Source organism: Carettochelys insculpta, chromosome 1 (genome assembly GCF_033958435.1).
Source record: "Carettochelys insculpta isolate YL-2023 chromosome 1, ASM3395843v1, whole genome shotgun sequence".
Classification (NCBI taxonomy): Eukaryota; Metazoa; Chordata; order Testudines; family Carettochelyidae; genus Carettochelys; species Carettochelys insculpta.
In genome coordinates this window covers 36,300,286-36,315,112 of record NC_134137.1, presented here as the reverse complement: position 1 = coordinate 36,315,112, position 14,827 = coordinate 36,300,286, and the positions used below count along the sequence as shown (strand labels likewise).

Sequence of the window (14,827 nt, the reverse complement as noted above, 5' to 3'; positions counted from 1 at the left end):
TTTGGGAGTATGCAAATAGCACAGTATTTGCAGTCCCAAGAAGCTCATTTTGCATAGCTCTGTTGGCAGTAATGCTGGGTGGAGTACTGTGTAGACCCAGCCAATAGGTCTATAGAATGCTCTAGACTTCTGAAACACTCAGCTGGGGGTATGGATTATAGGCAATATTTCTGAATATAAAATTAACTGTTTTCTTCATTTTCAACAGGTTATTGGGAAGGAATCCCTTGTGCTACATGGTGGGTTGTCTTGCCCCTCTTTTATTGAATTGCAGATATGGATTGGAGGCAGGTGGATCTATAGGTATGTGGGCTTCCCCAACTGTTTTGGTGCACTGGACAGCATGCACATCACCATCTGGATCCTGGAACACAGTGCTGGCACCTTTATAAACAGAAAGGGGTTCCAGCCTGTGGTCCTCCAGGCCCTTGTCAAGGCCCAGGCCTGGTTCATCGATGTGAGCGTGGGATGGTCGGGCAGGGTGCCTGGGTGTTTTGGAATTTGTGGCTCGGCTGCAGGATGCAGGAAGAGACCTACCTCCCCGCACAGGAGCTCCCGGTGGGAGATATAACCATGACCCCCTGCATTGTGGCCGACACAGTGTACCCCCTGCAACCTGGCTCATGAAGCCCTACACAGGAAGCACAGACCCATCCCAGGATGTTTTTAACACATGCCTGAACCATGCCAGGAACGCTGTTGAATGTGCTTTTGGGCAGCTGAAGGCCGTGTCTACACTAGCCCCAAACTTTGAAATGGCCATGCAAATTGCCATTTCAAAGTTTACTAATGAAGCGCTGAAATACATATTCATGCTATGCTGCATGCCCTCACTATCGAGAAGTGGGTCAGCATCGCTGTCTGGAAGCTGGCCACTCCAGACAGCTACCTATCTGTAGGACAGCACTTCGGTGTGGGCAAGGCTACTGTTGGGGCTGTCGTCATGGAAGTAAGGAGGCTTGGGAAGGGACCCCAGGGGGGCGGGGGGAGCCCAGGGAGAGGAGAATCCAGGGGCAGGGGAGAGCTCAGGGGAGCCAGGCACTCCCTGCACACCCTCACGGGTGTCCATGTCCTCCCCCTGCGGATGGTCCATGTGCTGAATGCTCTGCTGCTTCACAAACTTGTGCGGCTCAGGGACCTAGATGCAGCTATCACAGGGTTTGCTGGCATGGGGTTCCCCAACTGCTTTGGGGCACTGGACAGGACCCACATCCCCATCCGTGCTCTAGAGCACAGCGGAGGACACTTCCTGAACAGGAAGGGCTACCACTTGGTGGTCCTCCAGGCCATGGTGGACAGCAGGGGCTGCTTCCAGAACATATATATTGGCTGGCCTGGCAGCACCCATGACACCCACATTTTTAGGAACTTGGGCCTGTGCCGCTGGCTACGGGCAGGGACCTCCATCCCCCAGAGGGAAATCCCTCTGCGGGACACTACCGTGCCCCTCTGCTTAGTGGCGGATGTGGCCTACCCCCTCCAGCCCTGGCTTATGCACCCCTACACGGGCCACCTGAGTGCCAGCCAGGAGAGGTTCAACACCCAGCTGAACCATGCATGCCAGGCAGTTAAACAGGCTTTTGGCCACCTCAGAGGCTGCTGGCAGTGCCTCCTCATCCGTCTGGACATGGGTCTCCCCAACATTCCCCAGGCTGTGGGTGCATGCTGCACGCTCCACAACCTGGTGGAGAGTAAGGGGGAGGCCTTTGTGCAAGGCTGGGCTGTGGAGGCCGGCATGGCCTACCTCCAGCCAGCTGCCTCCCCAAGTTGCCAGGCCGACCATGAGGCTGCAGGGTGAGTGCTGGTTCAGCCATCCCTTGCAGGCCACTCACTGCTCCCCCACCACCCACACTACTGCTCCCTAACAGCATATGACACACGCTTTTAAAAAAAAAAATAAACCTGAAAAATTATTTAACCAACCAAAAAACTGCTGACCAGTATCAATGTAGAACAGAAATGAACACGGGGGAGCTATGTACATTGGAGGAGCAGCTACTAAGGGGATGGTGGGACACAACTATTTCCAACAAGGTGGGGGGAACTATGTACAATAGGAGGGGGGCCTGAGTGGCACAGTCCTTGGCCCCTACTGTCCCTCGTCCGTCGTGCGGTGGCGCGACCCACGCCTAGGCTGGAGGCCCTGTGAAGGCCAGGTGGGGGCCGAGAGGACCGGCAAATATGACCAGGCCAGCTCCTGAGCCCCGCGGTCCTCCTCGGTGGGTTTCAAGGCAGGAGAAGGGCGGCTGGGAGGGACCGTAGCTTGAGCAGCGGGGAGCGGCATCCAGTCTGTGATCCTGTTGAAGGTCCTGGCTATGCAGGCGAATGTCTGCATGAATGCCCCCAGGCCTCCTGGTGCCAGGCCAGCGCACACTCCTGCAACTGGAGGCAGCATTCCTCCACTTGCAGGCAGTGCTCCGCCACCTCCAACTCGTGGTGGAGGGTGGCGAGGACCTGGGGGAGGTCAGTGGCCACCCGTGGCTGGCTCTGGCGGTGGTGGGCTCATCCCGGGGCTGGTCCCTGCTGCATCTGGCTGCCACGGCATGACATCTCGGTGGGCTGTCTTGCACAACAGACATGGCAGTGCTGTCATAGCCTTCGGATGGTGCGGCTGAGGAAAGAGCGGGAAAGAGAGGACAACTGTTAGTACTGGGACATGGCCTGTGGCCCACGCCCTCCCCTCCACCCAGTGCTGGGTCTCCATCCCCTGTCACCCAGCCATGGGTGTGGTGTCCCTGTGGGTGACCCCCTTGAGGGGTTTGGCTCCCCCTACCCTCCCAGGATGAGGCGTGGTGCTGCCCAGTGTGGGGGTGGGTTCTGACAGGCTCTGGAGGCCACGCCACTGTCCTGGGGCCATGGTCTGGCTGGGAGGTGGTGGGCCAGGGTCAGCTGGGTGTGGAGGATGGGCCCTGGTTATGTCCCTTGCCCCTGCCTCATAACCTGGGGGTGTGCACCTGTGGGGTACATACCTGACGGTCTACTCCCATGGTTGGGGGACACCTGTTGGGCAGAAGTCCTGTTGGAGTTGTGGGAGGGGAGGTCAATAAGGAGCTCCCCGTCGCTGGTGCCCTCCTCCTCTTATGTCCTAGGGGTGGGCTCCTCTGGGGAGCCCCTGGGGTTCAGGGCTGGCCTCCAGGCTGCGCTCCTGCTCCGAGGCCTGCTGGGGCTCCTCAGCTGCAGTATAAAGGGTGGCCAGGGGGGAGGAGGTGTACCAGTGGCCCAGTATTTCCCTGAGCTCCCTGTAAAAGGGGCAAGCGGCGGGGGTGGGCCCAAACCAGCTGTCCGTGTCCTGGGCCTGGGCGTAACCCTTCCGCAGCTCCTTGACTTTACTCCTGACATGGTCAGGAGTGCGGGCAGGATGACCCTGGGCGGCCAGGTCCTCGCCCAGCCAGGCAAATGCGTCTGTGTTACGCTGCTTGCTCTCCATTACCTGGAGCACCTCCTCCTCACCCCAAAGCTCCAGCAGGTCCTGGATTTCGGAGTCCGACCAGGAGGGGCCCTGCTACTTCTTCCACCCCTGGCTGGACAGGTAGGAGCCCTGAGTCCCCCTGGGGGGGTGCACCCTGGGGGCACTCAGGATGCTGGCAGGCTACCATGGGGGTCTGTGGGACCTATGGAGGGTGTGCAGGGTGGCCACATGTTGGTGCTGCTGCCTGCATGCTCTCAGCTTCCTGCCACAGGATATCTGGATGCACAGTGCTTTAAGGGCTGCTGCACATGGCAACCATAGAGCCCCGCAGGGGCTGGACAGCATGTCACAACCTCTCAGCTGATTGCCGCCATGGAGGACTCCGCTATTTCAAAGTAGCGGGATGCGGATCATCTACACATGATCATCTACACACTATTCCCATCTTCTGATGTCGATTTCAACTTTGAAATAGCGCACAGCATGTGTAGACATGACATGCGCTATTTTGAAGTTAGGCTGGCTACTTCGAAATAGCCAGCTAGTGTAGACGTGGCTAAGACGAATAAGTGAGTAGGTGGCCATGAGTTCTAAAGGAGGCTTTCTAAAGTACCTGAGGAGCAGGTTAAGGTCCCATGTTGGGGTCAGATGTTTGATTTGTGGGAACAGGTTATCCATGTCTTTGAGGTATCTTTTCAGTGGAGGATGAAGAATCTTTTCACCGTAGGATGATTTATAAATAATCCTGATATTTTTAGACCTGCAATTTAGTCTGGTACTGGTGAGAGGCAAGAAGAGATGGGGGCAATGTGTTTTGAGTTTCACCAGACTTGGAGTCTTTTCCTTTTCTCCATAGACTTGCGCCAAGTTGTTATTATTCTATCATGTAATAGCACAACTTTTACATTGCCTGAACGGGACACCACTATACTTTCAAAGCACTGAGGAGCCATGTCTAGAATTAGAAAACTTGTAAGTTGGAACGACAGATCTGTTTGGCATTCTGAGCAAGGATGTGAGCAAGGGGCTGATTGGTGGACACGTTGCTAGCTTATTAACATATGGGAACCAGTTTGTCTTGGCCATATGGGACCTATGAAAGTAACTTTTGCTCTTTTTTTTCTTATCTTGAGCAGGATCTTTATGTGAGATGAATCAGAGGAAAGGCTCAAAGGAGACCTGTATTCCAATGAAAGAGGAAATGATCTCCCAACAAATAATGCTCCCGACTGGCTCTGGAGAAGTATCAGGAGCAGGGGGTTTCTGTTTTCCTTGTGGAAAATAAGTCTTTTTGTGACCCCCTAATGCTGAAATACATTTGGAGAACAACAGAGTCCATTACTAATTTGTGGTCTTGTGAGAAGGTCTTGCTAAGGGTGTGCATTGTAATTACATCCTAACTCTAAAAAATGAAGACTATCTCAAAGTTCAGTATATGTACATTTCACAGCTACTACTGCCTTTCATCACACCAGGGATGGCTACTCTTGTATTCACTCTTCTCACAATAGAAACACTCCTTGACAATATGGGTAATCTCGACACCCCACACCACAATGGGACCAGAACCTGGTCCTCAAATGTCTTAAAAAGCCTCCTCTTGAATTCCTAGCCCATACTCACTTATGCATCTGTCTACAAACATGGCATTTCTAGAAGCTGTCAATGTGGCTCAGAGAATCGGGGAAATGAAGGTTCTAATGGCACACCCACCTTCATGATTTTTTGGGGATAAAGTCACACTAGGACTGCACACTAAGTTCCTCCTCACAGTGGCCTGTGCCTTCAGAATAAACCAATTTATTCATCTGTCTATCTTTTTCTCAAAGCCACATGATAACAAGAAAGAAGCACTTAGATAATTGCTTTGTGTGACAAATGGATCAAGAAAATGGGACAGTAGGCAAAAAGAATAGCTATGCTTTCATTTTTTTACATGTTCAAAGGACACTATAAATTAGTATTTTATACTGTGGGCAAAGGAGATTCAGTAACACGTCATTATAATATCTTTACAAACTAGTAGTGGCCCTTTTCTTTCCTATTTCATTGCACAGTTTGTAATCTAAGTCATAATTCTACAGAGTATTGCCTCTAATGTACTATTTAAGCTCCACAGAGACTGAAAGATTATATCTGTCATGCTTTGACAGCACATTTGTTGGAACAATATAGAAGGAACTACAAGACATGTTTGGAGAAAGAGATCGCAGGTTAAATTGAGCATTTAAACATTGAAATCTGAAAAGAGGCTTGATCATTTGCAGTAGATGCTCTAGGTGATGGATGGATTACTGTGATGTTGTCTGTAATGCAGCACACAATTCAGTGGTATGTGATTGATTCCACTTATTAGCTTGGGTTTAACATACTATGATCCAAGTTTTCAAGAAAAATATGTGAACTTCAATTTACAGATAGGGTTCAGGTGACAGAATCTCTGACAACGTGGGTGATGTATGTCAAGAGAAGTTTGCTAATAACGTTTTGATTCCTTGTGTTGACAATAAAGAAAGCATGAATTGAACTAACAGCCTCTAAAGAAAATGAATAATTTCCAGGTACTGGTACTTCACTGTTCTTTCTCTGGGATTAATAAAAGCTTTCATTAACTGAGTCAATGTTGAAATGGAGATAGTTTAGTCCTGTTGATTGAGGTCTGTAGATTGTGGTAGTGTGCACATACATACATACACAAACACACACAAAGCCTTTTATTTTGTGAGCTTACTTTGCTAAACCTCCTCTGGTCAACTTGGAACTTTATTATTGTGTAACTACATAATAACTATTAAAACTAAGCTAAAATTGTACACAGGGCTTTTAATATACTTTTACTTTCAATGTTCTATGCATTGGGCATAACTGTTAATAGGGAAATCCTTTTCGACTTATTTCTAAATGCTTAAAGTGAAGTCTCAATCCTTGCAACACTGTATCACAATATGCTGCACATGCTGTAGGTGCTTTAATGCACTGATTCAGGAAAGCACTTTGAGTTGCCCTGAAACAATGATTGCAATGCTACTCCTAATCAGCTCAGAGAATGGGCAAAGACCAGAGCGATCCCCAGTTCTGGGGCTGCAAACGGAGGCCTCCCAAGACTGTGTTCAATCCTATGCAGACCATGTTTAACTCTTGTATGACCCCAACAAATCCTGCCCCTGCTGCTTACAGCAGAACTTCACTGTTTCCTCTATCAAAGAGGGAACAGAAAAAATATACAGTAGCTGTTATTTGTAGAAGAGACCCATTTGAGGCCTTATTCTATCAAAGTCAAAGACAAGCGTCAATTAATTAGGAAGTGCATTGTGGGCTTTGGTCCTTTTGGTACAACTGAGTTATATTTACTGCTGCTGCCCTCCTAGACTTCAGAAACATCCATCTATCTTCAAGGCAAAATATGCTGTTTGGTATGTGTGGTTGGTAGCACCAATGCTGATCTGCAGTATTAAGGCAATAAAAGTCTTTCCTTCACATTGTCAGTTCTTTCTGTGACAAAGCTATGAGATGGCTTAATGCCTCATTAGACTGACAGCTGATGGAAGTAACGGATCATGGAGATAGCCACTGTAATTAAAAATGAATAAAGATTGTTTTGGAATTTTATCACATAATGGAAATATTAAAACAACAACGACGACAAACCTATTTGGAAGATAGTCTTTGAAAACAAATTAACTTACCTATCAGGCATATTCTTGAGAGAACCTGACACATCGTTGGCTAAAACATCAGCAGAGACATCTGCAGAATGTAAACCTCCTGGTTGGTATGTGGGTATATGGTAACTACATTTGTGATCACATCATTAGTGTCAGAACATGACATGCATATTTATCTTGAATTAGAGCCTTCTGTTTTTGTAAAGTTTTCTTTATGAAAAATAAGTACAGACAATATGAATATAGCCAGTGGTGCCAATTATAGAAGGCAAACCAGACAAGCTGAAAATAATTTTTTTTCAGTCTCTTGCTGGTTGAAAAATCACAGGAATTTGAATATGTGCACAAATAAAATAAAAATTGGTAACAGAGAGGGCATTCAGCTAGGGAAAACTGTTCCTGGATCAGAACCAAAAATGGGGTATGATACTTATTGACAGATTAAAAACAACAATAGTTTCTGATCCTTGACTGGATGGCTGAAACTTCACATAAAGGGATAAGCATGTTCTGGGCATATTTTCATAGACTTGTAGGGTTGGATATGAGCCAGCAATATGCCCCTGTAGTCAAGAAGGCTAATGGCATATTGGAGATCATCAAGTCCAACCTCCTACAGAAAGCAGGACTAGTCCCAGTTAAATCATCCCAGGCAGAGTTTTGTCAAGCCAGGACTAAGAAACCTCTAAGGAGAGAAATCCTACCATGTCCCTAGGTAACCCATTCCAGAGTTTTACCACTCTCCCAGGGAAATAGTTTTTCCTAATATCCAACCTAGACCTCCCACTTCACAATTTGAGACCATTAATTCTCGTTCTGTCATCTGTCACATCTGAGAACAACCTCTTTCCATTTTCTTTGGAACCCCCATTCAAATAGCTGAAAGCTGCTATCAAATCCCTCACTCTTCTCCTCTGTAAACTAAATAAGCCCAGATTCTTCAGCCTCTCCTCATAAGTCACATGTTCCAGTCTCCTAATCACTTTTGTCATTCTCCGCTGGATGCTCTCCATGGTGTCCAAAACCTTTCAGTACCAGGGGCCCTGAATTAGATACAATATTCTAGATGCAGCCTCATCAGTGCTAAATAAAGGGGAATAATCACTTTTCCAGATCTGCTGAAAATACTCCTACTCATGCATTCCAATATGCCATTAGCCTTCTTGACTACAAGGGCATATTGGTGGCTCATATCCAATATTTCATCCTTAGGTCATGTTCTGCTGAGCTGCTGTTTAGCCTGCCAGTTCCCAGGTTGGAGCAGTGCTTGATTCCCCCATCCTAAACGCAGGACTCTGCACTTGTCCTTGTTGAATCTCATCAGGTCTCTTTTGGCCCAATCCTTCAATTTGTCTAGGTCACTCTGGACTGCATCCTTACCCTACAGCATATCAAGCTCTCTCCCTAGTTTAGTGTCATCTACACATTTGCTGAGAGTGTAACCCATCACCTCATCCAAGTCATTAATAAAGATGTTTAAAACAAATGGTCCCAGAACTGACCCCTAGGATACTCCCTTTGGTACTGGCTGCCAAGCAGACATAGAACTATTGATCACTACTAGATCTAGACAGTTTTCTATCCACCTTACAGTCCATGGCACACTGCTTTAACTTGCAGGCAAGTTACTGTGGGATACAGTATCAGAAACTTTGCTAAAGTTAAGGTGTATTACATCCACACTTTACCTAAATCCACAGAGCCAGTTACCTTGTCACAGAAGGCAATCAGGTTGGTCTGGCATAACTTGGCCTTGGTGAATTCGGGCTGACTATTTCTCATCACTTTCTTCTACTCCAAGTGCTTCAAAATGGATGTCTTGCGGATCCCCTCCATGACCAGTCTATAGTTCCCTGGACTCTCCTTTGTCTCTTTTTAAAATATATTTGCCTTTTCCAATCAAACAGGATGTCCTCCAGTCAACATGAATTTTTAAAGATAATGGCCAATGGTTTTGAAATCACATTTTCCCATGTTGTTACCCTTGTTTACATGACAAAAGCTATTCTGAAAACACTGCTGTGGAGAAACACGTTTGCACAATTGTTTTCAGGGAAATAAGAACATGGTGAAAATTGGAAATAGAATGTAGGTTCATAACTCTTATTTTATCATCTTCACTCAGGTCTAGTAGGAGTATAGGGTATTTTTGTTATACATCTCACATATATAATATGTCTGACTGACTTATGTACCAGCACATTAATGGTCTCTGTGGACAAAATTTTCTCTTCAGATGAGTCCACAGAGCCTTGAAATAAGACAATGAGAGGCATGTGTGTATATCCAAGAGCAGAATTTGGCCTACCACAGGCTTAAGGATTTATTAGAATTCACAATAAAATTTTGCCAATATTTACTACTAGTAATCTGTAAATCATGTCATACATTTTATAGGCTTATAGGAATTCAGTTAGGTGCAAGAAGGAATTTTATATGTGGGAAGCAATAAAGTATAACCTGTATTAATGTTAGAGATGTTCATCAGAAAGGATTCTCTTGTGATGCAGAGGGTAAGAGAACTCACCAAGCCATTTTCTGAAGAGGATATTTGATGCCAACACAAGTTAAGGACTAGCAGCATTACTTAGAATTGAACAGTGTGGTAAGGAACTGTGAAGAGTTCTTTGTGTTAATCCGCTAAAGCATCCTTGATTTTGTCTTCTTTTGTTTCAGTGGCTGAGCCTTATTTGCATACAGACACTCCAATTATGTCAAACAGTGCGGCAGTTTTCTGATGACAAATATTCACGAGGATGAAACAGCGAAACTGTTTTTCACTTGCAAGCCATAATAGGATTCTAAGCTGAAAGGTGAGTGCATCAATTCATAGGGCAAACTCTCCTGCTGTCAATAAAGTGTTTATAAATAATGATGTGACCATTCTTTGTCATATTTTAAAAATAAAACATAAGGGAGAAGAAATAAAAAGGGATAGAACAGAAAGTTATTTGGGACAAGGAGAGGTTACGGACTACACCGAACATTGTCTTAGTACTAATTATGACATGAAATTTAATCAGATTTCTAAAGTACCCATCAAAGTCTTCAGTGGTGAATGTCAAATGCTGAATCCACATGGGAGGATAGATTTTTGCTTCTTGCCAAGATTTTGGTGGAAAACATTTAACAACATTTTTCAAGACTATGTGAGGGAACAACAAACTATGGTTTTGTCACTAACAAATACGTCATTAAAAAGAGTTCCTGATGAAAGTGAATTTCAGGCTAAATAAAAGCCAGTGAGCACAAAAACAGCATTACACCTTATTTGCAAAATGCCCACACTGTTAAAAACCTGCACACATTGTAGGAAACTATCGGAAGATTAGATTCCTTATTTGTAGCAGACAAACTGACGTGCATAAATCTGAGCACTTGCACCTTTAATTGCCTAATTCTTGATGTAAACCATTCAATTGCAGGCAGAAGTATTTAGATTTGTGCTGCACTACTCATTCTGCAGGTACAATAGAGCTAGCCCTAGTTGTCTAGCCAATTATTTCTTTTGGCAAATTTATTCTACAATGCAGTACCTAATGAAGATACTATATAAATGAGGAAAAATGATGAGCCTTGGCTGCTCAGTCTTTGTTCATGTGAATATGCTAGGCTGGTACATACTGTTTCAAAGAGAACACAAACCATAAAGGAACTGCATTTTTTTAGACAATAAAATGTTCTGAGACTGCATGTACCCGAAGACTCTGCATGAAATGTGTACAAATAGGGATTTTTCAGAGTGTTTCTGCTGGTGTTGTTCCAACTGATGAGGGCAGGACAATGTACAGTTGTCTCTCTCGACCTTCTTTATAAAGAATCAAAATAATTTTCTTTAGCTTGCAGTCAATGCCTCTGATTAGTAGGTTGTACCTACCTTGTCTGGCACCCTAGGGACCTGTTCCCAGACGAAGGGATTTTCTGGATAAGGGAAGCTCAGGCCAGATGCCTGGAGGGGTGTCCCCACTCCTGCAGGGCTCTCTGCAGGACTGTCAGGTTCCCACCACCCCCAGCTGGCAGGGCTCTCTGTGGCTGGGAGCTGCCAGCAACTCCTGCAGGGCTTCCCGGCCAGAGTTCCCACAGCTGGGGATGCCATCATCTCCCCATCCCTGTTTGTGGTTCCTGAGGCTGTGGCTGCTGGGGGGCTACATGCCCCAGCTGGCTCCCAGGTGTGGGCCTGCTGGGGTTTCATTACCCCGGATGAGTTTCCCTTGGCTGGAGCTGCCAGCGGGGCTCTGTACCCCAGCCAGCTCCAAGTCACTGGGCTGCTGGGGTTCTCTGGGCGGGGGTCCCTGTAGCTGCTCTCTGGTCCAGTGACATCCATTGTCTTTCTGGATGAGGGATGTTGCTGGACGGGAGAGTGCTGGATGAGGGAGTTTGAACCTGTATCATAATGTAATCCCTTTGTTTATAATCTACCAGTTATATCCATGGATATCTAAGAGATCATGAAGATAAATCAGATTATTTTGAGTAACTTACTCTGTGTGTACAATGGCCTACCACAGAGATAGAGGGTAAAGTAAGTGAAGACAATTTCACATATGGGCAGCCAGAATAGTAACGACATGTCAAAAATGATCCAACAAGCCATAGAATATAACATCAAAACAAAAGACAAGAGCTATCCCTGGGATGTATACTAGGAAGCAAAGAATCCTGCTCTTTTAGCTTTCATTGACACAACTGCATAGTGGTAATGAATTTCCTGGACACCTGACAAGCCTCCTCTACACACCCAACTGGGAGGTCTCAGAGCAACCTTGCATCATCGATCTCTTCAGCTGAAGCGGTGTCCAGTGTTCCCAAAGGGCTCCACCAACAGAAGCCTGCAATTGCACTGCACCTGGGACTATCAAATTGCAAACCACTGAATGCTTATGTAAACTGAGAGATGCACAGAAAAAAAGTTGGGGAAGGGCAAAGAGACTGAATTACAACAGATTTTTAACAATATAAAGGAAAGTAAATCTTTAGCCTCTTAAATATTTTGGATTAATTTTTGGACAAAGCCAAAGAAGAAACAACTCAAGACAAATACACAGAAGCTGCTTTAAGTATTTATCACAAGGCCAAAACAAAACAAAAAACAAACAAAAAATACTAAGAAAAAAATCATCCTAAATTTGGCAAAAGTACTGCTGGCACTGTAGAATCTGCTCTACACAATTTGCATAAATATTACAACTGTCTAATAGGGAATTAACTTTGTGAACAAACTAGCCAAAATATATAATTTAATGAAAGTAGGGTTTTACACCAGTGCAAAAACAGTCACACATTATAAACCAGTTGTAAAACTGATACAAACATAATTCTGATTGTAGCCTCTTATTTACCATCTGCAGAGGCAAGGATAATGGCACATAATAAGCATGGCATATTTGAAACTGAATCATGTTATAAAACTGTCATAGTTTTAATTTCAATGTAATATGGGGAATACATAAATCCAATTTCTTCTAACACCTCCAATAATGCTTCTTTATGACTAGCGTTCAGACTTCCTATTCTGAGAAACATCTTCTATCATAAACTGAACTCCATAAAATGAATGGAGGAGAAGTAATTAGCTTACCATAGTAGGTTCTGGAGTGGGGGTCAAATTTATATAATTTAGAAGTAACACTGTGGGATTCTAAATAACCAGTGAAATGACATGGAAGTTAAGGTAATAGAAGCCCTATAGCCCCTAAGAGGAGCTCCTGCAAACATGCTGCCTCCAGAAAAGTAAAAAAAATCTTGCACTCTGACAAAAACACCATTTCTTTTTCCCAGAGCGTATTTTACACATGCAAATGATAGAAAAAAATTCAGAAGTGATGGAATAAGCTAAAAAGCTGCTACTTTTAAAAATCTTCCCTAGTCATCTTATATTTTTATTTGGGGTTTCATATATGCTAGAAAGATATCCCATATTTTATTTCATTTTAAAATTTAGCATACAATATAACAAGTGTGGCCGGCATGACATCTGCTGCCTAAACAAGACATAGGGAGTTCTACAGTGCAGTCTCTTACCATTTTTACACAAATGCAAGGGAAACTTGAGACTACAAGTCCCATCATACTCTTATCAAAATGGAATATTGCATAAATGTTCTTGATGTTCCTTCTATCCTCCATTTCTATGATTGTATATCATCTGTTGTTTGCACAGAATACATATTGCAAAGGAAAAGACTAAGCACTATGTTAATTGGAGGCCCAGCTGATCCCGCACAGCCCTGAGCATTTTTCTTTCATGGTGTTCAGAATGCTAAATTCTAACTTGTAGCAATGGGATCTGGGGGCAGTCTGCTCTTCCCATGTGGTGCTCACAGCATGCAAGGTTGAGCCCTAATTGCATCTTTCAGATCCATTGTGGTATCTGTGAGGTAAAGCTTGGTCATCACTCATTCATTCCAAAATATTCAGATTTTGGACTTTTTCCTAGTAATTTCTCTTAACTGTCATACTATAAACAGAACAATCCCCATGTTAGGAAATGAGTTGATATCCCCACACCTCTAAACCTGAGATAATGTCTTCAATTTTAGATACAATTTATAATTACAATGAAAAGAATCATTTACGTCACACCAAAGTGACCCTTTTAAAAAAATCCATTATGCCTTTCAAGCTATTAAAACTTTTAAGAGATGAAGGTCCGTTTACCTATTGTCATTGTTGGCCATGCCTATTTTGCACACTGGTCTACCACACAGTTTTTTTTCAAAGACAAAGGCTTTAAACAATAATGACATCAGTATTGTAAAATCTGAGTATAATGTACAGAGTTGATAAGTTCTAAGTCCATGCATTTAAATTCCTTTTTTAATTTAAATTTATGCTGATCATGTCTTTAGACTCAACTTTTAGCATACTCACCCCTAACAAGAAGTTCTGCCTCATCTGATACACTGTCTGCTGTGGTCTGTACCCTGCAGCCATATCTCCCAGCATGCATCAGAAGGATGTTCCTGATCATTAAATCTGCAGAGGATGCTTGCTGAAAGAGGGATGAAGTGTGAGTTTAAAATGTTGCAAATCTACCCACTTCAAGGTGGTTTCTGGGGACCTTGGCATATTGTGGCAAAGGCCCCTGTGAAGATTATATTAAAAGAACTTTCAATATATTAACACCCATTTCAAGGAATGCAGAGGGAAATGATTTTAACTTTGCATTGCCTAAGAAGTACCCCCACATATTTGCATGCACGAAGAAATGCTTTCCAAATGGACAAAACCCAGCAAATATATTAACTAAACGAAAAAAATAGTTTATGTGTAATTGTCAGTTTTCCAATGAGTCCTGGACTGGGAGATAAAGGATCTTTAATGAAATCAGACAGGGAAATGGTACTATTCTGTGGAGAGATCTCATTTCCTCTGGCCACAGCAATGACATTAATTGCAGCTACTCATTCTTTTGGAAGGAAACCAAGTTTTCCAGAAGAGTTTTCAATGATAGAAGTTAAGGTGGGTTAGAGAAAATTAACAAAAACTTGAATAAGAAACTCCCTGCCACCTTTTTCTTTTAGCATTTGTCTGTACTTACAGCAGAAGTATGAATTCCTCCGATGCCAAAAATATAGAACATGGAGTAATGTGAATCCCAGCTTTTGCTTCTACTCAAAAGCGATAAGTTTGTTCAAAAGCTATGCTCAGAAGTGAGCAAGAAGAGAATGATATAACTGCCTTTTGGAGCATGAAGAGCTGGGTCTGAGCATCGCCATGCTGTTTAATAAATTCAAGTGATGGTTCATGAATC

The 14,827-nt window shown here is 44.2% G+C and overlaps 1 protein-coding gene across 1 annotated transcript in view; it reads right to left on the bottom strand.

The window, feature by feature from the left end:
• Nucleotides 1-14,827, bottom strand: part of CNTN5 (contactin 5) — an 850,947-nt gene that overhangs the window by 83,302 nt on the left and 752,818 nt on the right. The window contains exon 16 of the mRNA XM_074981652.1: nucleotides 13,945-14,065. Within this exon, the coding sequence (XP_074837753.1) occupies nucleotides 13,945-14,065 (121 nt within the window). The remainder of the gene's footprint in view (nucleotides 1-13,944; nucleotides 14,066-14,827) is intronic.